The sequence below is a fragment of the Pristiophorus japonicus genome, chromosome 4 (assembly GCF_044704955.1).
Source record: "Pristiophorus japonicus isolate sPriJap1 chromosome 4, sPriJap1.hap1, whole genome shotgun sequence".
In the NCBI taxonomy this organism is placed as follows: Eukaryota; Metazoa; Chordata; class Chondrichthyes; family Pristiophoridae; genus Pristiophorus; species Pristiophorus japonicus.
This window is the reverse complement of record NC_091980.1, coordinates 185817887-185845344: the sequence shown is the minus strand read 5'-3', so window position 1 is coordinate 185845344 and position 27458 is coordinate 185817887. Positions and strand designations below refer to the sequence as shown.

At 46.3% G+C, this 27458-nt stretch overlaps 1 protein-coding gene across 1 annotated transcript in view; it reads right to left on the bottom strand.

Moving 5' to 3' along the window:
* slc10a1 (solute carrier family 10 member 1) overlaps window positions 1-3037 on the bottom strand; it is a 37369-nt gene extending 34332 nt beyond the window's left edge. Inside the window, exon 1 of the mRNA XM_070877885.1 lies at window positions 2628-3037. Within this exon, the coding sequence (XP_070733986.1) occupies window positions 2628-3037 (410 nt within the window). The remainder of the gene's footprint in view (window positions 1-2627) is intronic.
* Between the last annotated feature and the right edge of the window lie 24421 nt (window positions 3038-27458).

Here is a 27458-nt window from a genome sequence, read left to right as displayed (position 1 = left end):
CCTGATCTTTGCCTGCTGACCAGCTGCCACAAATCGAACAATGTAAATGAGGCCCGTGGGTTAAAAAAGCCTGGACCTCAAATTGATAATGTCGGGTTAGGGGAGAGGTGAATTGAATCTTGAATTTTCCCCTATCCTCCTCTTGCCCAAAACTCGCTCCCAGTTAAAAGTGCCCCCATCTTCATTTTTAAGGGGGTAGGGGAGGGGAGACCTATTCTGGCATCTTGCCCACCAGAGATTAGTCTGTTTAGCTGCACTGACATTTTTCTAGTGTCAATAGGATCAATAAAATCACAACTAATGGGATAATATTCAACAAGCAATTGGAATCTGCTGAATTAAGCAAAGGTGATAATATTGTTTAGACCAACAAAATGGGAAGGATATGGAGGAGCAAATTTACAGAGAAATTACAGAGAGGTACAAGAACCATAGAGTAGTAATAATGGGGGACTTCAACTATCGTAATATATACTAGGATCATAATAGTGTAAAAGGCAGAGAGGGGGAAGAATTTTTGAAGTGTGTTCAGGAGAACTTTTTTGATTAGTATGTTTCCGATCCGACGAGGAAGGAGGCATTGCTGGATCTGGTTCTGGAGAATGAGATAGGTCAAGTGGAGCAAGTGTCAGTAGGGAAACATTTAGGGAACAGCGATCATAGTATCAAAAGGTTTAGATTAGCTATGGAAAAGGACAGCAAGCGATCCAGATTAAAATGTTTAACTGGGGAAAGGCCAATTTCAGTGGGATGAGAACGGATCTGGCCCGGGTAAATTGGAATCAAAGATTGGCAGGCAAAACTGTAATGGAACAATGAATGGGCTGCCTTAAAGGGGAAATAGTTTGGGTACAGTTGAGGTACATTCTCACGAGGGGGAAAGGCAGGGCAACTAAAGTCAGGGCTCCCTGAATGATGAAAGAGATAGAGAATATGGTGAAGCAGAAAAATAGCGTGTACTACAGATGTCAGGTTGCAAATAGATCTGAGAATCAGGTTATATATAGAAAGGCCAGAGGAGAAGTGAAAAAGAAAATAAAAGGTGCAAAGAGAGGGTATGAGAATGGAGTGACAACCATTATAAAATTTAGTGCTCCATGTCCTTCCTGGATCGCAAACGCCAAATTTTTAAAAAGTTTAAAAATATTATCACTGTTCCAAGATTCTTGGGGGTCAGAAATTTGTTGGTGGGGTTGGGGGGTAGGTAGAAGGTCAGGAACTTATTGTGGGGGGAGGGTCAGGAACTCAGGGTGTGGGGGGGGGGAAGTCGGGAATTTGTTGGGGGGGAGGGTGCAAAAGGCCTAACCCATAAGAGTGAGCCCTGTCTCTTCTCTGAAAGCAGTACTGTGATCTCTGTCTGGAGCCTGGCAGTCAGGATGAATGGATCAAACTACATATTGCAAAGTACTTGATTACTCAGACTGGCAGGATTTAATTACACATTCCAGACAAGCTGCTGGGTATGTCTTATCCTCTAAGGAAATTAATCAGAAATCTGGTCTTGCCATCCAAGGGGACCAATCAGAACTTTGGTGTTGCAAATACACATGGCCATATTTTATATTGTAATGCTTACAAACCTGGGGGAAAATCAACTGAAAAAAGTTTGCTTCAACAGCAGATCGATATATCTATATAATATACTTCCTATCAACTTGTTCTATTATAAATTCATATGTCCACATTTATAATGGAAACTGCTAACTTATCACACTGTAATGACACCTCCAGCAGTGGAGGAGCTCTTGGTTCCCCCATTGTTGAGAAAGTGTAACTACAGTGTAACACGTTTACATAGGCAGTTTTCTTTATCAATGTGGACATTGGAATTTATAATGGAAATATAAAAATAAGGACAGACTGAATGACTTTAAAACAAGGACTGAATTACATCTGCACACCTGGTCCATTTACCCCCCCCCAGCCCTGTAACCCTGCTTCATCCAAGGACTACACCTGGGGTTGATTTTCTGTGTGCAACACTACAGGAGATGGACTGGTTAACACAAAATATCTCAAAGCACTGATTGATAATTGAATGCTGTGGTACATAATGGAGGATTCAGATAACTGAGTAGCTAAATTGGCTATTAAACATTGTTAAACATTCACTTTGGAACTAAGGTGGAAAATTTAAAGAGGCATTGTCTTCTTACGAAAAATATTGCCAAGTTATTTTTGGCTTGGGGAGGGGAAAAGGCGAATGTTTTATTTTATAACACAGCAAAAGCACAATCAAGCAACACAAAAAAACACTTTGAGGGTGACTACGTCATTACACGATGCATTTGTAAACAAATATAAAACTGGCTGCCTTTTTAAAAATGAAGACAGCTCCCTTTTAAAATCTACAGGAGTGAAATTGGTCATCGAAAGCACGAAATGGGCGATAGCAAATTGGCAGACCATTTCACATGTGTTTTTGTTGAACAATTAGACCCTCTGAATCTCTAGAAAAGCCAAGCTTCAGTTGAACTGCTGTCTCATAAGAACATATGAAATAGGAGCAGGAGTAGACCATTTGGCCCCTCAAGCCTGCTCCGCCATTCAATAAGATCATGGGTGATCTGATCTTGGCCTCAACTCCACTTTCCTGCCCGCTCCTCATTAACCCTCGAGTCTCATACCTGAGATTCATATCTCCGTTCAGTGCCAGTGAGAAGATATTGGAGAGTGTTCCACCAGGGCAGCAGCCACAGATAAGGACAGACAGAGATTCAATGGAGGACAGTCTGAACATCTTAGCAAGGCTGAAGGCTGTTAAGGGCATAATCCCATATTGAGAAAACACAGCAATCAGCACCCCCTTTGGTTTCAAAATATGAACCTTGATCCTTGATAATTCCATCGTGCAGCCCAGAGAGATCATCGTGGTGAACAAAACGATGACTGAAATGACAGAGATGGTCTGATCTATTAGCTTTCCCGTTGGTCCGTCCATCCAGCCCACAGTTATGTTCATGATTGGTGTCGAGTTACCATCCAGGAGCACTTTCCAAGCGTCTTCCAACAAATATTCCTCACTGGTGGTGTTCATTTTGACTCCAAGATTCGTTGCTTGATCTCAAAACCTCTTCTGCTTTGTAGATAAGAATCAAACACCCACCAGAAATGAAACATTTACAGCATTATCAACATTAGGAGATGATTTTGCACAGTATAAATCTGCAGTGTATCCACTTCAAGTGCATGCAGGCAGCAGAATGCTTCTACAAAATCTGACAATTCTCATGAAGTTACAACAGAATGAGCTCCCTATGGTCAGGTTTGTTTTGAGTTCAGGCTGTGAGTATTAATGAGTGTCTTTAGTGACTGTATTCAGCCCAATGTCTGAATGGCAACAAAGAACTAGTTATTCATCTCTATTTTTGGACGCTGCTTAAAATCCTCTGTCTAATATAATTACTAGGGAATTGCAGAGAAAGCAGAAAATGTAACCCGCCACTAGTCCATTGCTGCATGAACATGTTTCTTGAATTCCTGGATAGGAAGGTCTGTCACCACTGTTACTAATTAGTCTAACATTGTATATTTTTTCTTCCCTGTTCCTTCAATTTTCTCCCCTCCCTTTCAGAAGACTGTGGTCCACATTGGGGTATGTCTCTCTGGGTCCATACTGTGAGATGTCTCACTGGGTCCATACTGTGGCATGTCCCCATAGGTCACACTGGGGTATGTCCCCCTGGGTCACACGGGGACATGTCTCCCTGGGTCATACTGGGACATGTCTCCCTGGGTCACACTGGGGTATATCTCCCTGGTTCACATTGGGACATGTCTCTCTGGGTTAATACTGTGACATGTCTCCCTGGGTCACACTGGCGTATGTCTCCCTGGGTCACACTGGGGTATATCTCCCTGGGTCATACTGTGACATGTCTCCCTGGGTCACACTGGGACATGTCTCCCTGGGTCACACTGGGGTATATCTCCCTGGGTCATACTGTGACATGTCTCCCTGGGTCATACTGGGACATGTCTCCCTGGGTCATACTGGGACACGTCTCCCTGGATCACACTGGGACATGTCTCCCTGGGTCACACCGAGACATGTCTCCCTGGGCCATACTGGGACATGTCTCCCTGGGTCACACTGGGACATGTCTCCTTGGGTCACACTGGGACATGTCTCTCTGGGTCACATTGGGACATGTCTCTCTGGGTCACACCGGGACATGTCTCCCTGGGTCACACCGGGACATGTCTCTCTGGGTCACACTGGGACATGTCTCTCTGGGTCACACTGGGGTATGTCTCCCTGGGTCACACCGGGACATGTCTCTCTGGGTCACACTGGGACATGTCTCCCTGGATCACACTGGGACATGTCTCCCTGGGTCACACCGGGACATGTCTCTCTGGGTCACACTGGGACATGTCTCCCTGGATCACACTGGGACATGTCTCTCTGGGTCACACTGGGACATGTCTCCCTGGGTCACACTGCGACATGTCTCTCTGGGTCACATTGGGACATGTCTCTCTGGGTCACACTGGGATATGTCTCCCTGGGTCACACTGGGACATGTCTCTCTGGGTCACACTGGGACACATCCCTCTGGGTCACACTGGGACATGTCTCCCTGGGTCACACTGGGACATGTCTCTCTGGGTCACATTGGGACATGTCTCTCTGGGTCACACTGGGGTATGTCTCCCTGGGTCACACTGGGACATGTCTCTCTGGGTCACATTGGGACATGTCTCCCTGGGTCACACTGGGTCATGTCTCCCTGGGTCACACTGGGACATGTCTCTCTGGGTCACATTGGGACATGTCTCTCTGGGTCACACTGGGGTATGTCTCCCTGGGTCACACTGGGACATGTCTCTCTGGGTCACACTGGGACATGTCTCTCTGGGTCACATTGGGACATGGCACTCTTGGTCACACTGAGACATGTCTCTCTGGGTCACACTAGGACATGTCTCCTTGGGTCACACTGGGACATGTCTCCCTGGGTCACACTGGGGCATGTCTCTCTGGGTGCCTAATATGTTTATTTTTTTAAACATTTCTGTGTTGTACGTAAACTCGCGTTACCCGGAAGACCCTCAGAATAACACTTATGAAGACAGTACCTTGCTTTTCCGTGGTAAGCACTGCTTCCACACATACATTTATCCCTAATTCCTAAAACATTTATTTTAGTATTTCACCCTCCCCCAACTCATACTGGTGGGATATGGAAAGAGGCCCTGCCTGATGTCCTGTCACACCTGCCCTTTCTCCCTCCATATTCTTGTTTGCCATTTGCTGTGATTTTTATCCTCCTACAGGCCAGATATCCACTTGTCTTAGACTCATAGAGTCATAGAGTCATTATGGCACAGAAGGAGGCCATTCGGCCAATCGAGTCCTTGTGGCCCTCTGTAGAGCAATCTACTTGGTCCCATTCCCTCACTCAATCCCTGCAGCCTTGCAAAGTTTACTTCCCCCAAGTGCCTATCCAATTTCCTTTTGAAATCATTGATCGTCTCCGCTTTCACCACCCTCATAGGCAGCGAGTTCCAGGTCATTACCACTCACTGCATAAAAAAGTTCTTCCTCACATCCCCCCTGTATCTATTGCCCAAACCCTTAGATCAATGTCCCCTAGTACTGTACCATCAGCTAATGGAAACAGCTTTTCTTTGTCTACCTTATCTAAACCTGTCATAGTCTTGGACATCTCTATCAAATCTCCCCTCAACCTCCTTTGCTTCACGGAGAACAACGCCAGCTTCTTCAAATTAACCTTGTAGCTAAAATCCCTCATCCCTGGAACCATTCTGGCAAATCTTCTCTGCATCCTCTCAAGGACCTTCACATCCTTCCAAAGGTGTGGTGACCAGAACGGGACACAATACTCCAGTTGAGGCCTAACCATAGCTTTATAAAGATTCACATAACTTCTCTGCTTTTGTACTCAATATCTTTATTTATGAAGCCCAGGATTCTATATGCTTTGCTAAATACTCTCTCAATATGTCCTGCCACCTTCAAAGATATATGCACATGAAGCCCCCAGTCCCCCCAGTCCCTGCACACTCTTTCGAACTGTGCCATTGTCTGTATTGTCTCTCCCTATTCCTTCTGGCAAAATACATTACCTCACACTTCTCTGTATTAAATTCCATCTGCCACTAGTCTGCCCATTTTGCCAGCCTATCTATATCCTGTTGCAGTCGATTGGTATCATCCTCACTGTTTGCCACACCTTCAAGTTTGGTATCACCAGCAAATTTTGAAATGTTACTCTGTATTCCAATATCTAAGTCATTTATAAATATCAAAAAAGCAGTGGTCCTAGCACTGACCCCTGGGAAACACCACTGTCCACTATCCTCCAGTCTGAAAAAGAACCATTCACCAAGCCTTGCTGTTTTCTGTTCTTAAGCCAATTTCTTATCCAAGCTGACACTGATCCTCCTATACTGCCCCCTCTTGTTGTACTGATCCTTCAATGCTCCAGATATCGATGCCTATGACTTACAATTAGCGTTCCATGATTTGCTGTCCTGGTCCCAACCAACCCTGCTATATTAGGCCTAAATAAGCCTGCTATGGTCATTCTTGGCTTAATTCTTGTCAAGACTCTCACATTATCGTTTCTCTTAGTTTATACAATCTTTTGCTCGTACTGTTGATTAGTTAATCTTGCCTCAAGTGTATGACAATTATGAATATATACTTAAGTTGATGATTATTGCAACATTGTCAACTTGCTGTATAGAATGTCCTGTTGAGCTCTCCTTTTAACTGTATGAGGGAAAAATTCCGTGGCGCTCCGTTTGGGGGCGGTAACCTCTGGGAGACGGGACATTTTGCACCAGGCTCGGAAGTCCTACCTTGCTCGCTAAATTCGGGTTACCGCCCCCGCAGGAAAGTGGAATGCAAAATAATGCACTCCACTTCCTTTCAAGGGCAGTAATGGAGTGGACTCGCCGTGAGCAGGATGCGGTGCTACGCACTGGGCCGTGTAGCGCTGCCATGTAGAGTGCCGACTGACTGATGGACCCTGCGTTTAAAGCGCCAACCGGCCGCTTGGCAAAATTGGCGGAAATTTTTTTTGTAATGGCCCACACCTCCCCTTTAACTTGTGCTCCGTGAGTGGCCAGCCGACCTGTACGCGCCCCTGAAGCCGTCACTGATATCGCCCGGTGATACCTAATTTAGGGTCTGGGGTGCTAATGGGACGCTGCACATGGTGATGACACCGGCCCAGCGAAGCGGGGCGTTACGCGTTACCGCCACCGCTAAACTCTCGGGGAATTTAGCGGGAGTCATTAGCGGCACCCCGTCCAGGCGGAAAGTCGTTTGTGTCCCCATTAGCGCCTCCCCGGGAGGTGCAAATGACCTGAATTTCTAAGCCTATATGTTTTTTGCCCTTCCTTCTGTTGTAAAATTCCAAAATAAAAGTTTTAGAAAACATATAATTGAATGCTAAGGATTTACATTTCATAATTAACAACACGATGAAGACAGAGGAGTAACGGTAGCGGTGGTGGAGTTGACTGAATGCATTGTGCCAATCTTGAGGATGGATTTATGAAAGGAAAGTCATGTTTGACAAATTTGCCGGAGTTCCTCGATGATGTAACGAACAGGGTGGATAAAGGGGAACCAGTGGATGTGGTGTATTTGGACTTCCAGAAGACATTTGGCATTTGACAAGGTGCCACATAAAAGGTTACTGCACAAGGTAAAAGTTCACGGGGTTGGGGGTAATATATTAGCATGGATAGAGGATTGGCTAACCAACAGAAAACAGAGAGTCGGGATAAATGGTTCATTCTCTGGTTGGCAACCAGTAACTAGTGGTGTCGCAGGGATCAGTGCTGGGACCCCAACTATTTACAATCTATATTAATGACTTGGAAGAAGGGACTGAGTGTAACGTAGCCAAGTTTGCTGACGATACAAAGATGGGAGGAAAAGCAATGTGTGAGGAGGACACAAAAAGTCTGCAAAAGGACATAGACAGGCTAAGTGAGTGGGCAAAAATTTGGCAGATGGAGTATAATGTTGGAAAGTGTGAGGTCATGCACTTTGGCATAAAAAAATCGAAAAGCAAGTTATTATTTAAATGGAGAAAGATTGCAAAGTGCCACAGTACAGCGGGACCTGGGGATACTTGTGTATGAAACGCAAAAGGATAGTATGCAGGTATAGCAAGTGATCAGGAAGGCCAATGGTATCTTGGCCTTTATTGCAAAGGGGATGGAGTATAAAAGCAGGGAAGTCTTGCTACAGCTATATAAGGTATTAGTGAGGCCATACCTGGAATACTGCATGCAGTTTTGGTTTCCATATTTACGAAAAGATATAGTTGCTTTGGAGGCAGTTCAGAGAAGGTTCACTAGATTGATTCCAGGGATGGAAAGGTTGAGTAGGTTAGGCCTCTGCTCATTGGAATTCAGAAGAATGAGAGATGATCTTATTGAAACGTATAAGATTATGAGGGGGCTTGACAAGGTGGATGCAGAGAGGATGTTTCCATTGATGGGGGAGACTGGAACTAGAGGGCATAATCTTAGAATAAGAGGCCGCCCATTTAAAACAGAGATGAGGCGAAATTTCTTCTCTCAGAGGGTTGTAAATCTGTGGAATTCGCTGCCTCAGAGAGCTGTGGAAACTGGGACATTGAATAAATTTAAGACAGAACTAGACAGTTTCTTAAACGATAATGGGATAAGAGATTATGGGGAGTGGGCAGGGAAGTGGAGCTGAGTCCATGATCAGATAAGCCATGATCTTATTGAATGGCGGAGCAGGCTCGAGGGGCCGTATGGCCTACTCCTGTTCCTATTTCTTACGTTCTTATGTTCTTATGTTTTGAAGGTGAGGAAAGAAGGGCAATGTGGAGTGGTGAGTCAGAGGCTCTGCAGTAGCAATTGTGTTTCGAGGACCAATTTTAGGTTGAGGGTTAGCACAGTAGAAGTGCCTATGCGGTTAGACATTTTGAGGAGATTAGTAAAGTTTGTAGTTACTGTAAATACTGTAAAAGTTTGTGCTAAATTACATCCATTTAATGTTAAATGAGATTTTCTGTTGGTATGAGCCACTGCTCTTCCATTTTTTGAAGTTGAGGAGATCACACGGAGTTGTGCGATATCTTCCAACAAGCAGGGGACTGGCGTGCAGAATCTTGATTATGGATTCCATTAAGCATTTATATCTAAACTTTGCAAAACACAATTTCAAGTCCTTAAGTGGCAGTTATAAATGTTGATATTTTTACTACACAACTGAGAACCTTACAATGCAAGAATATCTACAAAAATATCTGATTGTAGTAACAATTTTAAGTGCGAAAGGCCTTCTGTACAAACCAGTGCAACAAGGTTGTCAGTTTGTTCACTTAAATGTTACTGTATAACTGAAGAAATAAGGGGCTAGACTTTCCACTTCATATCGCCCATCTATGGCCCATATATGGCCCAAAATGGACCTCTATCGCCCATTTTGAGCAAAAAGTGGAAACTCGGCCCAAAATATCACTGGAAAAACAAGTGCCTAAGTTTCCACTTTGATCGCCGAGAAGATCGTCGAAATTATAACCCACACAAGGCCCATCCCAAGTTTCAGCACCTAGCATGCACTTCGCTGGGCCGATGCAAGGCCCAAAGGAGTGCTGAGAAATAGTTGCTTTTTCTGGGCCTAGGAGAAGGATAATGGGCACTACGGACACCGTTTTGACTTCAGAGGAAGGTTGGAGGATTAGTTGTGAGTTATTTAGAGAGTTAATTTAAAGATAATTTTACTCAGAATATTGGAATATTAGAACAGGGAATAAAAAGAGGTATTAACCAGTTATTTTTGGAAAAAAGCTTTTATATATTTTGTAAATAGCTTTTACATAGTCAAGTTATTTACTGATATTTTTGGGGCCTATCAAACTGACTGGTATACAGTGTAGAGAGTACAGAGAGTGCAGAGTACAGTGCTTAGATATTGTTGAGAGATTATTAAAATTAGACATCGGCACACTACACACTGCTGCATTTGACAGGTGACTGAAACTCTTTACGCTTGTGGAGGGACTTCATAAGCTTCACAATGACCAGGGAGGCAAAGACCGAGAGTACTTTCAGTTTCTCGAGAATAGCAGACTTCCCCAAGGTGCAGGGAGCAATAGACTGTACGCACATTGTCCTCAAAGCACCCTTAAAGAACGCGGAGGTCTTTCGTAATAGAAAAGGGTTCCACTTGCTAAATGTGGACATTTACAGTTAGGGTTAATCAAAAGTTTCATTTGCGTGGGGTTTCCTTGTTGTCTTGCCTGCACTGGCCTCTCATCAAAATTTATGCTTATTTTAAATATAAAAAGTTTAGCGTAAGTAAAGTACTTGTATAGTAAAAAAATAAACAAATATGGATTAACAACTGTAGAGTTGATAACTAATGTAACTGAGAAGACACACACAATTTATTGAATTAAAGAACATTTTTTTATTCACAAAATATTAAAAAAAACTTTAATAAACTTTTTAACTATACCCTCCCTCCAACCAACCCACCCTTCCCTCAAATACGCAAAATCTTAACAATTAACAATTAACAAAAGAAGAACAATTGAACAAGTGAACACTGAACGAATAAACTTTTAGAAACACTCCCCCCTCCCTACCTGCGGCCACGTTTCCCTCCTGGTCCAGTCCCACCCTGTGTTAGTACCCCACCCGCCCGTTTTGGTCTACGCAGACCGACACCAAGACATCGTGCAGAGTGGGACGGCAAGACTTCCTGCTATGGTGGAGGTGACAGAGCGTAAGTGGAAGCCTGAAGCTCCACTTCCGAGTCAGGAGGAACTGTGCCCTCCGTACTCGCTTGCGTGCTCAGGGTCTCGCTACTAGCAGACACAACACCTTGGGGTGCAGTGCCGTGTCCAGCCAGCAACACATGCCGTAGGGCATTGGTTATAGCTGTCTGCTGCCGAATGGCCTCCAACGTCTCCCTTGCAGTCTGTGCTTGCTCAGAAGACCAGTTGGAGAAGTTCGTGCAGAACTCGCTCCAGGTTGCAGGAAACTGGATCCAGTTCGCGGAGAACTGGCTCCAGTTGGCAGAGAATCCCGCAAAACCCTGGATAAGATCGTGACCAACCACGACTGTTTCCCTGCACAGGCATATCAAGCCCTCCGTCTGGCCCTCCATGGTAGGCAATTGCTCACCCTACTGACCGGACCTCCGTGGGGTCGACGTTTGCAAAATTACGTGCCTTGGCGTCGCCACTTACACACCGCTTGGTCCGGTGCATCATCATCTTAATAAAGATGGCCGCAGGTTGTTCTCCCCCCACAAAAACAATCGCATCTTCTTCCTCCTCCTCCTCCTCTTGCTCTGGCTCAAATTTGTTATGGCTTGAGTAGTAACATCCTCCTCCTCGGTCTCTTCCTCCTGCGAGCTGTTGGAAGGGTCGATATTTGCGATGTCTCCACTAAAGCACCAGGCTCAACGGAAACTTGACCTTAGAAAGATGAATGAAATTTCTAAACAACTTATAACAATACATATCAATATATATCAATATTTCAATATCAAATCAATATTTCAACAACCCAAAACATTGCAATACTTTTCAAAACCCCATATGCACAAGAGTTCACCAGGGCTAACATGGCCTCATTCGTAGATCAACAGTACATCAAAATTATTGAATTATAATTGCATAACATTACATGCGTAACTACAATATTTTTAACATGTATTTAGTAAGGTTTGACACATTGCACAGTTCCCATTACTCACGAGACTCAAGGGTAGGCTTGGCCACACCACGGGTCGTGAGTGAATGGCTTTCAGGCCCCACCAAGGCCACCGTAAGCTCCTTGTATTGAGTTAACACGTGCACCATAGCGGAGCCACCGCCCGTCCTCCTTTGCTCCGCTCGGTTAACAGTTATCTTCTTCTGTAAATGATGAGATAACATTGCACAGCATAAGCTAATGGACTTGACAATAAACATTTAAGACTGACAGATTTAAATGTTCAATTCTTAATTAACATTGCAGTGCATAGGAATAATTTTTCATACTATAAGATTCAACTTAGTGTTGGGGTCAATACATTTATTTATAATTTTATTATTTTATATTATAAATAAATGACATTGAAGATTCTAATTAAAATTTATAAACATCAAGTAAATAATACATATGTATGATTTTAAAAATGACTTTTAAATATGATTTTAAATATAGAATATAAAATGCAACTTACTCTGGCTGCTGCCAGCAGGCTGTTCCATCTCTTGCGGCACTGGTCAGCAGTCCGCACTTCATTAGATGCCGATGTTACAACATCAGCAATCTCCACCCATATTCTGCGATATGCACGGGGTGGAGGTTTCCCATGCCCACCCTGTGTCAAGTCCTCCCACCTAGTAATTACTACATTTACAAGGGCCTCGTTGGCATCCTCACGAAAGGCTTTGGCCCTTCTCCTTTCACTCTCTATTTCCTTTTCTACCTGCCTCGACATTGTTTTAAGATATTAGATTTGTCAGATATGTCAGAATTGTAAGATTTTTAAGATTTCTCAGTTTCTATCCACAGAGCAAATGAACAATCCTCTCTCCTTCTCTCTCTCCCACTCTCTCTGACCCTCCCTGTGCTTCTGAGCATGTGCGATGACCTCTGACCTCTCCAAACGCGGCAAAAAAAAGCAACCAAAAAAAAAACCCCACACATGCACACAATAGCGTTGCTAGGGAAGCTTTTTTTTTCTATGATTTCCGTTTTACTTCCATTTTCTTTGGGCAATTGTGAGATCGCTGAAGAATCAGATCACCCATTTGTCATTGCCAGGGTAAGGCCGCGTGGAAAATCACAAAAAAAAAGGGCCTTGTGCCGGCGATCAGCACGGGCGAGACGTCCCACATCGTTGGAACATGGTCCATTTTTTGGGGCCTTAGCCACCTAGTGGAAAGTCTAGCCCATGATATTGTCGAAGTCAGTATGCAACAATATTTTGTATATTTTCTTTTTATCTATTCTCCGTTTAATACATCCCTATCCTGAGAGCTTTGGGAAGAATATTTAGCTGAGGTGCCATTGTGGGATCACTCACAGCATGAATGGTACTGGATGATGCCTCAACATTCACTCAAGGCTCTCCCGATGAATCGATAAAAACCTGACTGGCTTTTTCTGCTGTGCATTATCACCGACCTGTGCCCACATTTCTATGGAGGTCCTGGAACATGCCCCTCTGGGGAAATTTTCAATTACTAATTTAAAAATTGTCCATTCTGACTCATGTAGACACTTTTTAATTTCAAAATCTAAAAGTGATGGGAAAATTAAGTGATATTTGCCTTTTTCCTTACTTAATAGAGCAACCAGCCTATCACTTCTCCAAAAGATATCTCAAAAGTCTCACTCTCCAATTTACAAGACAATCACAAGCAGTCTCTCCTTTTAACCAACTCCACCCAATTCACAGAGGCTCTCCCTCATGCTAACCTTCCAATGTCCCGTCCAGTTATGTTGGTACTCTTCTCCCTCGGTTCACACCAGCACTCTCCTCCCCCTTCCAGTTGATAATAGCTCTCTGCCCCCTCAGTTCACATTGGTGCTCTGCCCTCTCAGTTCACATTGGCGCTCGGCCCCCTCAGTTTATATTGGCGCTCTGCCATCTCAGTTCACATTGGCGCTCTGCCCTCTCAGTTTACATTGGCGCTCTGCCCCCTCAGTTTACATTGGCGCTCTGCCCTCTCAGTTTACATTGGTGCTCGGCCCTCTCAGTTCACACTGGCGCTCTTCTCCCCCTCAGTTCATGCTGGCACCTTTCACCCCATCCTTCTCCACCTTCCATTGTTTCCCTCAGTACCCACTGCCGCCTTTCACCCCCACCCTCTCGCTCCATTCCTCTGCCCCCTCAGTAAATGTACTCTGATGGAGACAATTGCAGAGAATTAATGTGAATTTTACTGCAGGAGGGAAGACTAGAAGAACTTTCAAGACAAAGTTTTCCTCACGTGCACATATTATTGTTGAAAAGACGAAGCCTGCATCTTCTAAGATAGTTAACTTTGAGTTAGTGCCTCATTTTCTCTTTCACAGTTTGGATCTCCCTTTACATCCCAAGCTCCTCATATAATGTATATTATTGCACTGGCCTTTGTTCATCCCAAAAATACTCAAATTATTTGTAAAATGGCAGTATTTCAGTTCTTTGCATCAGACTAGGTGCCAATGCAGAGATGCCTCGACTAGGCTAATTCATATCGCAGTGTTGCATAGTACCTGCACAACATTATTCAAGTGGCTTTCGGTACAAGACGCTGAATAATAGGTCTCCACGTGAAGGCAAGAAAATCAAAGGTCTCTTGCAGAAAATACATTCACTTTTTATCACATGCTCAGTTTTTAACGATGTGATGGGCCAAATGGTGTGCTCCTGTGCTGTGCCCTTCTATGATTCGAAATGGAGGAGTGCTTGGTATGAATTAGTCTTTTCTTAGCCTTTAGAGGCATAAGGATACATTTTCAGCTTGCAGCCCGGGCATAAAATTCATTTGTTCATTGGCTGCCGTTATAGAAACCATCTGACTTTAATTTCTATAACACAACTTGCATTTATATAGCATCTTTAATGTAATAAAACACCCCAAGGCACTACACAGGAGTGTAATCACACACCGAGCCAAAGAACGGAGCCAAAGAATGAGACAGGTGACCAAAAGCTTGGTCAGAGAAGTTTTAAGGAGCATCTTAAAGGAGGAGAGAGAGGCAGGGAGGTTTAGGGAGGGAATTCCAGAACGTAAGGCTTAGATGGCGGAAGGCACAGTCGCCAATAGAGGGGGCGAAAGAAATGACGGTTGGACAAGAGATCAGTGCTGGAGGAACGCAGAGTTCTCATGGTGTCGTAGGGCTGAAGGAGGTGACAGAGAAAGGGATAAATATAACGAGTGGATGAAGCACATGTTGGTTTTATGCCCCAGCAGCAAGGTGAAAATCAACCCCAAACAATCTTCAGGAAAAGTACTGGTAAATGATAACGGATTATCAAACATTCGATGGCAATGGTAATTGCATAGCGCACATTGAGACTGTGACAAAACAATGCATGATTCTTTTAAGCAAAACGCTTTCCAGACCCTTTAATTCTGACAGTAAAGTTCTGGTGAAGGTTACAGTCAAAATACCATAACCTGTCTCTTATCTATGACCAAGCTCTTGAATATTTCAAGCATTTTTCACTTTTATTCTGAAGACATTGTCCCTTTAAAGTCGGTTTTAATTCTTTGAAGCTGTTCGATTTTTAAAAGGGATTCGTCCTGTCGGTGACAGTCTCTTTTTATCGAGAATGTGTTGGAGTCACAGAGTGCTGGGCCGAGGCAGAATCTCAGCCCAGCTTTTTGTTTCAAGATTTGTTGACAGTACATCGCTGTTCTCTCCCCCAGGGCGTGGGAACATGCATCCAACACTGCTTTTTTTACAGGAAGCAAAATAATGATTCTGGTATGTTAAGTAGACTCTCTGTTGCTTGGAAACCATCCAAATTCATGCCCTTTATGTGCTAGAATGCCTTTCAATTCTTCAGTAGCAAAATAATCACCAGTTATGTAACAAGTTGGATAAATCAAGTGGATTTTTCTGGGTTATACTTGCTGCGATGACTGTAGAAAAACGTTGTTACCACTTTTTAATTACTTGCGATAATACTGCACCATTCTAAAATGGCAAACACTCTTAAGTATTAATGTAGACACACTCATGTGAATGTAAAATTCAAAGGCACATAAGCCCAATCACTGAACAGAATTCCTCTCTAATGTTGGAATATGCTGAGGGACAACTCGTTTTGAAATTAACAAAAAAATGATTTTCAGGATGTGGGCGCCCATCCCTAGTTGCCCTTGAGAAGGTAGTGGTGAACTTTCTTCTTGAACTGCTGCAGTCCGTGTGGTAAAGGTGCTCCCACAGTGTTGTTAGTGAGGGAGTTCCAGGATTTTGACCCAGCGACAATGAAAGAATGGCTGAATTGGGATGGGATGTGACTTTGTTGCTATTCTCAACTGCTGAGGTGTCTCGCCAGGGATCTCCTGAATTGGGGTGAAAAATCTATCAAGTGCTAGGCATGTGACTCAGATGAAATTATTTATAGCACCTTTTGAAAGTATAGGCCTAATCTACTCAATCTCTTCTCACAGGACATCCCAGGAATCAATCCAGTGAACCTTCATTGCACTGCCTCCAAAGCAAGTATAATCTATCTCCGATAAGGAGACCAAAACTGTGCACAGTACTCCAGGTGTGATCTCACAAAAAACCTGTATAATTGTAGTAAGACTTCCTTACTCTTGTATTCCAACCCCCTTGCAATAAAGGTCAACATGCCATTTGCCTTCCTAATTGCTTGCTGTACCTGCATGTTAACTCCTGTACGAGGAAACCTAAATCTCTCTGAACATCAACATTTAATAGTTTTTCACATCGCCCGACTCCACCCCTGCCTCAGCTCATCTGCTGATGAAATCCTCATCCATGCCTTTGTTACCTCTAGACATCACTATTCCAATGCTCTCCTGGCAGGGCCTCCCATCTTCCACCTTCCATAAACTTGAGCTCATCCAAAACTCTGCTGCCCATATCCTAACTCGGGGCAAGTCCCATTCATCCATCACCCCTGTGCTCGCTGGTCCGGCAAGGCCTCAATTTAAAAATTCTCATCCTAGTTTTCAAATCCCTCTATAGCCTCGCCCCTCCCTATCTCAGTAATCTCCTCCAACCGTATAACCCTCCGAGATATCTGCGCTCCTCCAATTCTGGCTTCTTGCGCATCCTCTATTTTAATCGCTCCACCATTGTCGGCCATGCCTTCAGCTGGCATGGTCCTGAGCTCTGGAACTCCCTCCCTAAACCTCTCCGACTCTCTACCTCTACCTCCACCTTTAAGACACTCCTTAAAACCTACCTCTTTAACCAAACTTTTGGTCATCTGTCCTAATATCTTCTGATGTGGCTTGGTGTCAAATTTTGTGTCATGTATGTATATTCTGTTTGTTGTCACCAGATGGCGTCATTGTTGGAGGCCATTGAGCAACACGCTCAGGTATAAAAGGCCAGCCATTTTGAGAGTCAGGTACTTACTTTGGGCCTAAATAAAGCATAGCCAAGGTTGTACCTTGCTTAGTTAAACAGTATTCAGTTTGAACCTTTATTGCATACATAACATTTGGCGACGAGAATACAAGAACTTTTGTTTGCAAAATGAGCACGATTGAATTTTTAGAGCGATTTGTGGAGGGAGAAGATTGGGTAGAATTTGTGAGCCGTTTGAACCAGTACTTCATGGCCAACAAAATGAAGGGGGTCGACGATGCAGATCGGCATCGGGCCGTGTTCCTCACTGTGTGCGGTTCAAAGATCTATGGTCTGATAAAGAATCTACTCATGTCTAGTGATCCAACAGAGAAAACATACGAGAAGATGCGTGCATTGGTACTGTAGTGTCTCTGCACCTTGTTACAAACTCACACGAGGCATGTATATATCAGACACGGTCATTCTGTGGCCTTCACTTTATTCCCAGGACCCTAGGTAGGACCTCCCCTTTTACACCTGGAAGTCCAGGTGAGGAGTGTCTCCCGCAAGCTCACCCCTTGTGGTCAGGGTGTGCATTTCAGGGGTACAGGTACAGTGTGCATGAGTTACAGTTACATAACTATTGTCATTGCAAAATGGTGAAATACATGACATCACCTTCCCCCTTAAGTCTTTTAGTTTCAGAGGTTAAGTCTATCGGGTGGTCGACGCTCTCTCTTGGAACGCCGCAGTTGTGGCTCTGGTGGCTGAGCCTCAGCACGCGTCTCTGTCACTTGAGGTGATTCCGGCCTGTCCGGTCTGGCCGCAGGGACTGTGCATGCTGAGGGCTGTCTTTGTTGCTCGTACGCTGGCAGTGGTGTGGGTGCTACCTCATCATGCTCTTCTTCAGCTTCCTCCGTGTCTGCACTGAACCTTATCTTTACTTGATCCAAGTGCTTGCGGCATATCTGCCCATTGTTTAGTCTGACCACCATGACCCTGTTTCCTTCTTTGTCGATTACAGTGCCCTCAAGCCATTTGGGTCCCAAAGCATGGTTAAGAACAAATACTGGGTCATCTATTTCTGTACACCTCCCCCTTGAGCCTCGATCATGGAGCTCGGTTTGGGACTGGCGCTTTCCCTCAACAATGTCTGCCAGGTCTGGGTGAATGAGGGACAGCAGCGTCTTGAGCATGCGTTTCATGAGGAGTTCCGCTGGCTGGCGAGCGAGTGCGGCCGGGACCTGTAGGCCAGCAGGAGGCGCGATAGGCGGTACTGAAGGGAGGGTCCTTGGATGCATAGCACGCCCTGCTTTATGACTTGGACCGCCTGTTCTGCCTGGCCATTGGAAGCCGGCTTGAACGGCGCTGTCCGGACGTGCTTGATCCCATTGCCCGACATAAACTCCTGGAATTCATGGCTGGTAAAACACAGGCCATTGTCGCTAACCAGGATGTCCAGCAAGCCGTGGATCGCGAAAATCGAACGCAGACTCTCCACTATGATGGATGTCGTGCACGAGTTCAATATGATGCACTCGATCCACTTCGAGTATGCATCGACATCGATCAGGAACATTTTCCCCATGAATGGGCCCGCATAGTCTACGTGAATACGTGACCATGGCCTGGTGAGCCAGAGCCATGGGCTGAGTGGAGCCTTCCTGGGGGCATTGCCCAGCTGGGCACACGTCGTGCACCTGCGAACCCAGTGTTCCAGGTCTGAGTCAATCCCCGGCCACCATACATGTGACCGGGCAATGGCCTTCATTACACGATGCCAGGATGCTCGCTGTGGAGTGCCCTGATGAACACTTCCCTGCCTTTCTGGGGCATGACTATCCGGCTGCCCCATAATAGGCAGTCGGCTTGGATGGAGAGTTCATCCATCCGTCTCTGAAACGGCCTGACTTCCTCGGGGCACGCCCTGTGTGCGGGCGCCCAATTCCCGGTCAGGACACATTTCTTTATCATGGATAGAAGGGGGTCCCTGTTGGTCCAGAGTTTGATCTGTCAGGCTGTGATGGGGGAGCCCGCAGTGTCAAAAGCCTCAACGGCCATGACCATCTTGGCGCTTTGCTCCGACGCCACCTCGGTGGTGGCCAGTGGGAGCCTGCTGAGTGCGTAAGCGCAATTTTTGGTGCCTGGCCGGTGCCGTATGGTGTAGTCATACGCAGCCAGCATGAGGGCCCATCGCTGTATGCGAGCTGACGCGTTAGCGTTGACAGCCTTGCTGTCGGACAACAGGGATGTTAACGGCTTGTGGTCCGTCTCTAGCTCGAACTGTCAGCCGAAAAGGTACTGGTGCATCTTTTTCACACTGTACACACACGCGAGTGCCTCCTTCTCGACCATGCCGTATCCACGCTCTGCCTGGGAGAGCGACTTGGAGGCGTAAGCCACCGGTTGGAGTCAGCCGTCATCGTTACCCTGCTGCAACACACACCCAACCCCGAAGGATGAGACATCGCATGTTAAAACCAGTTTTTTACAGGTGTCATACAAAGTCAACAGTTTGTTGGAACACAGCAGGTTCCTCGCCTTATTGAAAGCTCGTTCTTGACAATCCCCCCAAAACCATTCACAACCTTTATGGATGAGCATGTGTAACGGCTCCAACAATGTGCTTAAGTTCGGCAGAAAGTTCCCAAAATAGTTCAAAAGTCCCAGGAATGATCGCAACTCTGACGTGTTTTTGATTCAGTGGGCCGGATCCCATCTGCGGCAACCCTCCTGCCCAGGAACTCAACCTCTGGGGCCAAAAACACGCACTTGGCCTTTTTCAGCTGCAAGCCGACCCAATCCAATCGGCATAGCAACTCCTCCAGTTTGCGGAGGTGTTCCTCGGTGTCTCGACCCGTTATAAGGATGTTGTCTTGGAATATGACTGTTCCAGGTATGGACTTGAGCAAGCTTTCCATGTTTTGCTGAAAGATAGCCACTGCCGAACGAATGCCAAACGGGCACCTGTTGTAGACAAATAATCCTTCGTGCGTCGTGATGGTAGTCAGAAGCTTGGAATCTTCCGCCAGTTCCTGAGTCATGTAGGCCGAAGTGAGGTCCAACTTCGTGAACAGCTTTCCACCTGCCAGCGTGGCAAAGAGGTCCTCTGCTCTCAGAAGCGGGTATTGGTCTTGTAGCGACACTCAGTTGATGGTGGCTTTGTAGTCGCCACAAATCCTAAGCGAGCCACCTGCTTTGAGGACGGGAACGATGGGACTTGCCCAGTCGCTGAATTCAACGGCCGAAATTATGCCCTCTCTGAGCAGCCTGTCCAGTTCACTTTCTATTTTCTCATGCATCACGTACAGCACCGCTCTGGCTTTGTGGTGCACTGGTCTGGCGTCCGGAGTGATGCGTATCACTACTTTAGTGCCCTTGAACGTTCTGACACCGGGTTGAAAGAGTGACTCGAATTTTTGCAGGACCTGCAAGCATGAACTTCGCTCCACAGATGAAATGGCGTGCACATCCCCCCATTTCCAATTCATCTCAGCTAGCCAACTCCTCCCCAAAAGCGCGGGGCCATTTCCCGGAACAATCCAGAGTGGCAGCCGGTTCTGTAATCCATTATGCGTTACCACCAAGTTTGCACTGCCCAGCATTGGGATGATCTCTTTGGTAGCTGCATCTCAATGCATTCCAGTTTGGACCTGCTAGCTCTGTGTGGCCATGGTCTCTCAAACTGTTGAGCGCTCATGAGTGACTGGCTAGCTCCCGTATCCAGCTCCATATGCACCGGGATGCCATTCAGTAAGACTTTCATCATCATGGGTGGCGTTTTAGTGTATGAACTGTGGACGTCAGCCACATGAACTCTCTGAACTTCAGCATCCATGGTTGTTTCCCAGGCCTCATCCTGCATTGCAGACCCCTCGTCTGGTTCCTCTGTCTCTCACACTAGCCTCGCTACTGCCTCTTTGCACATCCTGGCCAAGTGTCCACTGACATTACAAATCCTACAGGTATAAAGCTGCAACCTGCAGCTTTTGGCAGTATGTCTCCCCCCACATCTCCAGCATGAGCTGAGATTGCTGTTAACAAAAGGACTATTCCCAGGCATTTCTCTCTGATGGCCCGTTTGGCTGTTTCTAAGCACTCTGATGGAGGGTGTTAATGGTCCCATCACGGGATGCATTGTTCCTCGTGATGGCGTGAATTGCCGATCCCCTTTCCAGTGTCCCTGTTGTGGGCCCACTCTGGAGCTTGTTGCTGCCTGGGCGGTGTCGAATTGCCCTTGCCTGTCTGCCTGGGCGGTGTCAAATTGCCCTTGCCAGCTTGCGGTTCTGTGTTCTGTGTTCTGTATCACTTTTACAAGATTAACTCCCTGGTTCATTGCAATGTAAAAACCAGGGCTGCGTGTGTAAATTAGCTTGGTCTCCTCTTCCCCTGCCAAAAAAGGTCTGAGTTATCAATGCCGCCCCTTCTAAAGTCAAGTCCTTAGTCTTTATGAGCTTCCTGAAAATGCCGGCATGATTAATGCCCTTGATGAAAAAGTCCCTTAACATCTCCCCCCTGCAGGCATCGGAGAACTTATAGAGACTGGCCAAAAGCCGCAGTTCCGCCACGAAGTCCGAGACGTTTTGACCCTTCTGACGCTGGTGAGCGTAGAACTGGTGCCGGGCCATGTGTATGCTACTTGCCGGCTTGAGATGCTCACTGATCAGCTGGCTGAGCTCTTCGAAGGACTTGTTTGCAGGCGAGCAGGTCTTTCATCAGCGCATACGTCTGTGGTCCGCAGCTGGTCAGTAGATGCGCCCTCCGCTTGTCAGCCGCTGTCTCTTCCAGCCAGTCCTTTGTGACAAAGCTCTGCTGGAGTCTTTCCACAAAGTCGTCCCAGTCCTCACCCACACAGTAGCGTTCCTCTGTGCCACCGGTGGCCATCCTCGTGGTTCGGTGATTCCCGTTTCTCGTTGCCAGATGTAGTGTCTCTGCACCTTGTGACAAACTCACACGAGGCATGTATATATCAGACACGGTCACTCTGTGACCTTCACTTTATTCCCAGGACCAAAGAGTGCTGACCCTGGATAGGACCTCCCCTTTTACACCTGGAAGCTCAGGTGAGGCGTGTCTCCCGCAAGCTCACCCCCTGTGGTTAGGGTGTGCATTTCAGGGGTACAGGTACAGTGTGCATGAGTTACAGTTACATAACTATTGTCATTGCAAGATGGTGAAATACATGACAGGTACGGGAGCACCTCAGGCCAGACTGTGGCATCATCATCTCGAGATACAGGTTTTATTCACACATTCGATCGGAAGGCCCGAGCGTGGCATAATTCGTTGCTGACCTGAGACGTCGTGCGGGACCGTGCAAGTTCGGGACGGTGTTGGCAGACATGCTGCGGGACTTCTCTGTTATCAGTATCAACCACGAGGTGATCCTGTGCAAACTTCTGGCAGTGGAGGAGTTGGATTTAAAAAGGGCCTCCAGATCGCTCAATCATGTATGATGACGGACAGGAGTTTAAAGCAAATAGCGGTGAAGAACTGAACCTCGGCTAGTACTGTAAATGCGAATGATTCGGTGTTCGGCAGAGCGGCACATGGCAGGGCCTATCCGGCTACGTTCGCGAAACCTGTGGCTGCCCAAAGTCCGCCAGCGGGAATGTATCCGACTTCTCCGTGTTGGCGTCGTGGGGGAAATCATTGGCACAGCAGTGCCGATTTAAGCAATATAGTTGCAAAGGCTATCTGAGAGTAGGGCATCTCCAGCGCAAGTGTCTGCAGATGAGCAAACGAGCTGAGACACACCACGTGGAGGATGAGTCAGACTAGCACAGATCTGAATATGCAATCCGAGATGCCAGAGGAGGAAGTATATGGATTGTACTCCTTCATAACCAAGAGTAAACTAATTTTGATTAATGTGAAGTTTAACGGGATACCGGTATCGATGGAACTGGACACGGGGGCGTGTCAATCGATCGTGAACGAGAGAGCATTTAATAAGCTGTGGGATACTAAGACTGTGAGGCCCAGGCTGAGCCCTGTTAATGCCAAGCTGCGCACGTACACCAAAGAACTGATAAAGGTGATTGGCAGTGCACAAATTAATGTGTCATATAACGGTGCAGTTCACGAGTTACCGCTGTGGATTGTTTCAGGCAATGGCCCAACGCTGCTCGGCAGGAGCTGGTTGGAGAAAATCAGATGCAACTGGAATGACATAAAGGCATTGTCATCGGAGAAAGATACATGTGCCCAAGTATTGAGCAAGTTTCCCTCGCTGTTTGAACCGGGTATCGGCAACTTCACGGGAGCCACGGTGAAGATCCACGTGGACTCAGATGCAAGACCCGTCCATCATAAAGCTCGGGCAGTGCCGTATATGATGAGGGAGAAGGACGAAATTGAACTGGATAGACTCCAGCGTGAAGGGATCATATCACCGTTCGAATTTAATGAATGGGCCAGCCCCATTGTTCCTGTGCTGAAAAGTGATGGCACAGTCAGAATCTGTGGAGACTGCAAGGCTACGATCAACAGGGTTTCAAAACAAGATCAGTACCTGTTACCAAAGGCTGATGACTTGTTTGCGACGCTAGCCGTAGAGAAGTCGTTCACAAAACTGGACTTGACGTCGGGCTATATGACACAGGAGTTGGTCGAGACATCGAAGAGACTTACGTGCATTGTGCGTGTTTACCATGGTCTATTTACCACAGGTGCACTTTTGGAATTCGCTCGGCTGCAGCAATATTCCAGAGGAATATGGAAAGTCTACTGAAATCCGTTCCCAGAACCGTTAAGTTCCAAGATGACATCCTGATTACCGGGCGTGACTCCAAGAAACTTTTGAACAACCTGGAAGAGGTTCGACTGCATTTGGATAGAATGGGACTCAGACTAAAACGCTCAAAGTGCGTCTTCATGGCACCGGAGGTCGAATTCCTCGGGAGGAAAATCGCCGCTGATGGCATCAGACCTACTGACATGAAAATCAAGGCCATCAAAAATGTCCCTAAGCTGCAGAATGTGATGGAGCTGCATTCGTTCTTGGGTCTACTCAACTACTTTGGTAACTTCCTACCTAAATTGAGCACCTTACTAGAACCACTGCACATGCTATTGAGAAAAGGCGACAACTGGGTGTGGGGTGCATTGCTTGACAAAGCTTTCGAGAAAGCCACCAATCTGCTTTGCTCGAACAAGCTGCTGGTACATTATGACCCATGTAAATGTTTAGTTTTGGCCTGTGATGCATCGTCATATGGAATTGGTTGCGTATTCCAACAAGCCAACGAGTAAGGGAAACTTCAACCTGTCGCGTATGCATCCAAAAATTTGTCTAAAGTGGAAAGAGCCTATAGCATGGTCGAAAAAGAAGTTTTAGCGTGTGTGTACGGTGTTAAAAAGATGCATCAATACCTGTTCGGCTTGAAGTTCTGTTATGTATATAAACCTGTAATTACCATGTCTAACCACCAGAGGGCTTATCCCCTGGAGTCCCAAGGGATCCCACAATCCCTTGGGAGCACCTGTATATAAGGAGGCTTCACAGGCTGGAGAGGCACTCTGAGATCTGTAATAAAGGACTACAGTCACACTTACTTTGAGCTTGCAGTATCTAGTCTAACTCTTTATCAAAGACTTAACAACTGGCGATGAGATACAGATGAGGAACCCCAACACAACAATGCAGAGAAGTGTGGGCATCCTGGAGAAATTTTTGGAGGGAGATGATTGGGAAACCTTCATCGAGCGACTTGACCAATACTTCATGGCCAACGAGCTGGAAGGAGAAGGGAATGCTGCCAAACGAAGGGCGATCCTCCTCACCGTTTGCGGGGCATCAACGTATGGCCTCACGAAAAACCTCCTTGCTCCAGCAAAACCCACAGACAAGTCGTACAATGAGTTGTGCACACTGGTCCGGGAGTATCTAAACCCGAAGGAAAGCGTTCTGATGGCGAGGTATCGGTTCTACACGTACAAAAGGTCTGAAGGCCAAGAAGTGGTGAGCTATGTCGCCGAGCTAAGGCACCTTGCAGGACATTGTGAATTTGAAGGACACTTGGAGCACATGATCAGGGACTTCTTTGTACTTGGCATTGGCCATGAAGTAATACTTCATAAACTTTTGACTGTGGAGACCCCAACCTTGAGCAAAGCCATAGCGCTAGTCCAGGCGTCTATCTCCACCAGTGACAATACTAAACAAATTTCCCAGCACAGTAGTGGTGCTGCAAGTACTGTGAACAAAGTAACGTTGTTTTCGAATCGAAATGTACATGGCAGGACCTGAAGCCTGTAGCTACATGTCCGCAGATGACTCAGAGTCCGCCATCAAGGGTGGTGAATAGCAGACAATTAATACCTTGTTGGCGCTGTGGGGGTGATCATTGATTCCATTCATGCTGCTTCAAAGAATACGTTTGCAAGGACTATGGAACAATGGGACATCTCCAACGTATGTGCAGGCAAGCTGCAAACCCTGCTAATCCTGCAAACCACCATGTTGCAGAGGCGGACAGATCCATAGTGGATCATGACGACCCAGAGTGTCAGACCGAGGAGGCAGAGGTATATGGGATGCACACATTTACCACAAAGTGTCCCCCGATAATGCTGAAGGTTGAATCAAATGGACTCCCGGTGTCCATGGAGCTGGAGTAAAAAGACTTTCGATAAGTTGTGGTGCAACAAGGCTTCAAGGCCAGACCTGACTCCCATTCGTACCAAACTTAGAACATACACAAGGGAACTGATTCCTGTAATTGGCAGTGCTACCGTATAGGTCTCCTACAATGGAGCGGTGCACGATTTAACATGCTGGGTGGTACCGGGCGATGGCCCACACTGTTTGGCAGGAGCTGACTGGGAAAGTTACGCTGGAACTGGGACGACATCCGAGCACTTTCGTCCGTCAACGACACCTCATGTGCCCAGGTCCTAAGCAAGTTCCCCTCGCTGTTCGAAACATAAGCCGCTTATATCCCTCTTTTCTGAAAATAAGGGGATAAATACGAATGCATTGGCCCGCATCCAGAGATGGGCGCTCTCGTTGTCCGCATAGAACTACGCCATCCGCCACATGCCAGGCACAGAAAACTGTGCCGATGCTTTCAGCAGGCTACCATAGCCCACCACCGGGTGGACATGGCACAGCCCGCGAGTTTAGTTATGGGAATGGAAGCATTTGAGAGTGAGCAATCACCTGTTACCGCCCGACAGATTATAACCTGGATGAGCCAGGACCACTTACTGTCTTTTGTAAAAAACTGTGTATATAAGGAAGCCTCACAGGTTGGAGAGGCACTCAGATCTGTAATAAAGGACTACGGTACAGTTTCTTTGAGCTTGCAGTAACTAGTCTGACTCTTTATCAAAGACTTAACAGGTTCGAATTAGATCACAAGCTACTCATTTCATTGTTTTCCGAGAGCAAAGGTATCAATACCAACGCTTCATCCCGCATCCAAAGGTGGACGCTGACATTATCTGCCTATGATTATGTCATTCGCCACAGATCTGGTACAGAGAATTGTGCCGATGCTTTGAGCCGGTTGCCATTGCCCACACCTGAGGTGGAAACCCCACAACCGGCAGATCTAATGTTAATCATGGATGCTTTTAAGACTGAAGGAACCCCTGTCAAGGCTCAACAAGTTAAGACCTGGACCGGCCAGGACCCGATTTTATCGGTGGTAAAGTGTTGCATCCTCAAAGGGGATTGCTCTGCCTTATCTAAGCAAATGTGCGAGGAGGCCAAACTGTACATTCGTCACAAGGACGAACTGTCTATTCAAGCAGATTGCATATTGTGGGGCCATCGTGTTGTAATGCCCACGAAAGAGAGAGAGAAGTTTGTGCGTGAGTTACACAGCACACATCCGGGTATAGTGAAGATGAAGGCCATCGCCAGGTCCCACGTATCGTGGCCAGGAATTGATTCTGAGCTGGAAGCATGCGTGCATCAGTGCAACATCTGCATGCAGCTCAGCAAAGCACCAGCAGAATCGCCGCTGAGTCTGTGGTCATGGCCATCCAAACCTTGGTCCAGGATCCATGTAGATTTTGCAGGTCCCTTCCTGGGCAAGATGTTTTTAGTGGTGGTGGATGCTTATTCGAAGTGGATAGAATGCATAATCATGTCATACAGCACGTCCACAGCAACCATAGTGAATCTCAATGTCATATTCGCGACACATGGTCTGCCTGACATCGTGGTGAGCGACAATGGGTCGTGCTTCACCAGTCAGGAGTTTCAGGAGTTTGTGAAACCTAATAGCATAAAGCATGTAAGGTCAGCACTGTCATGTATTCAACCAGCATTATAACCCATGTATAATCTGACCTAAGTTGTACACTGTGAGAACAATGACCACTAGATGGGAGACACTCCTAACCTGGACCTTCAGGTATAAAAGGGGAAGCTCCACCCACCTTCATCACTTGAGTGCTAAGGAATAAAGGACAGGTAACAGACTGACCTTCTC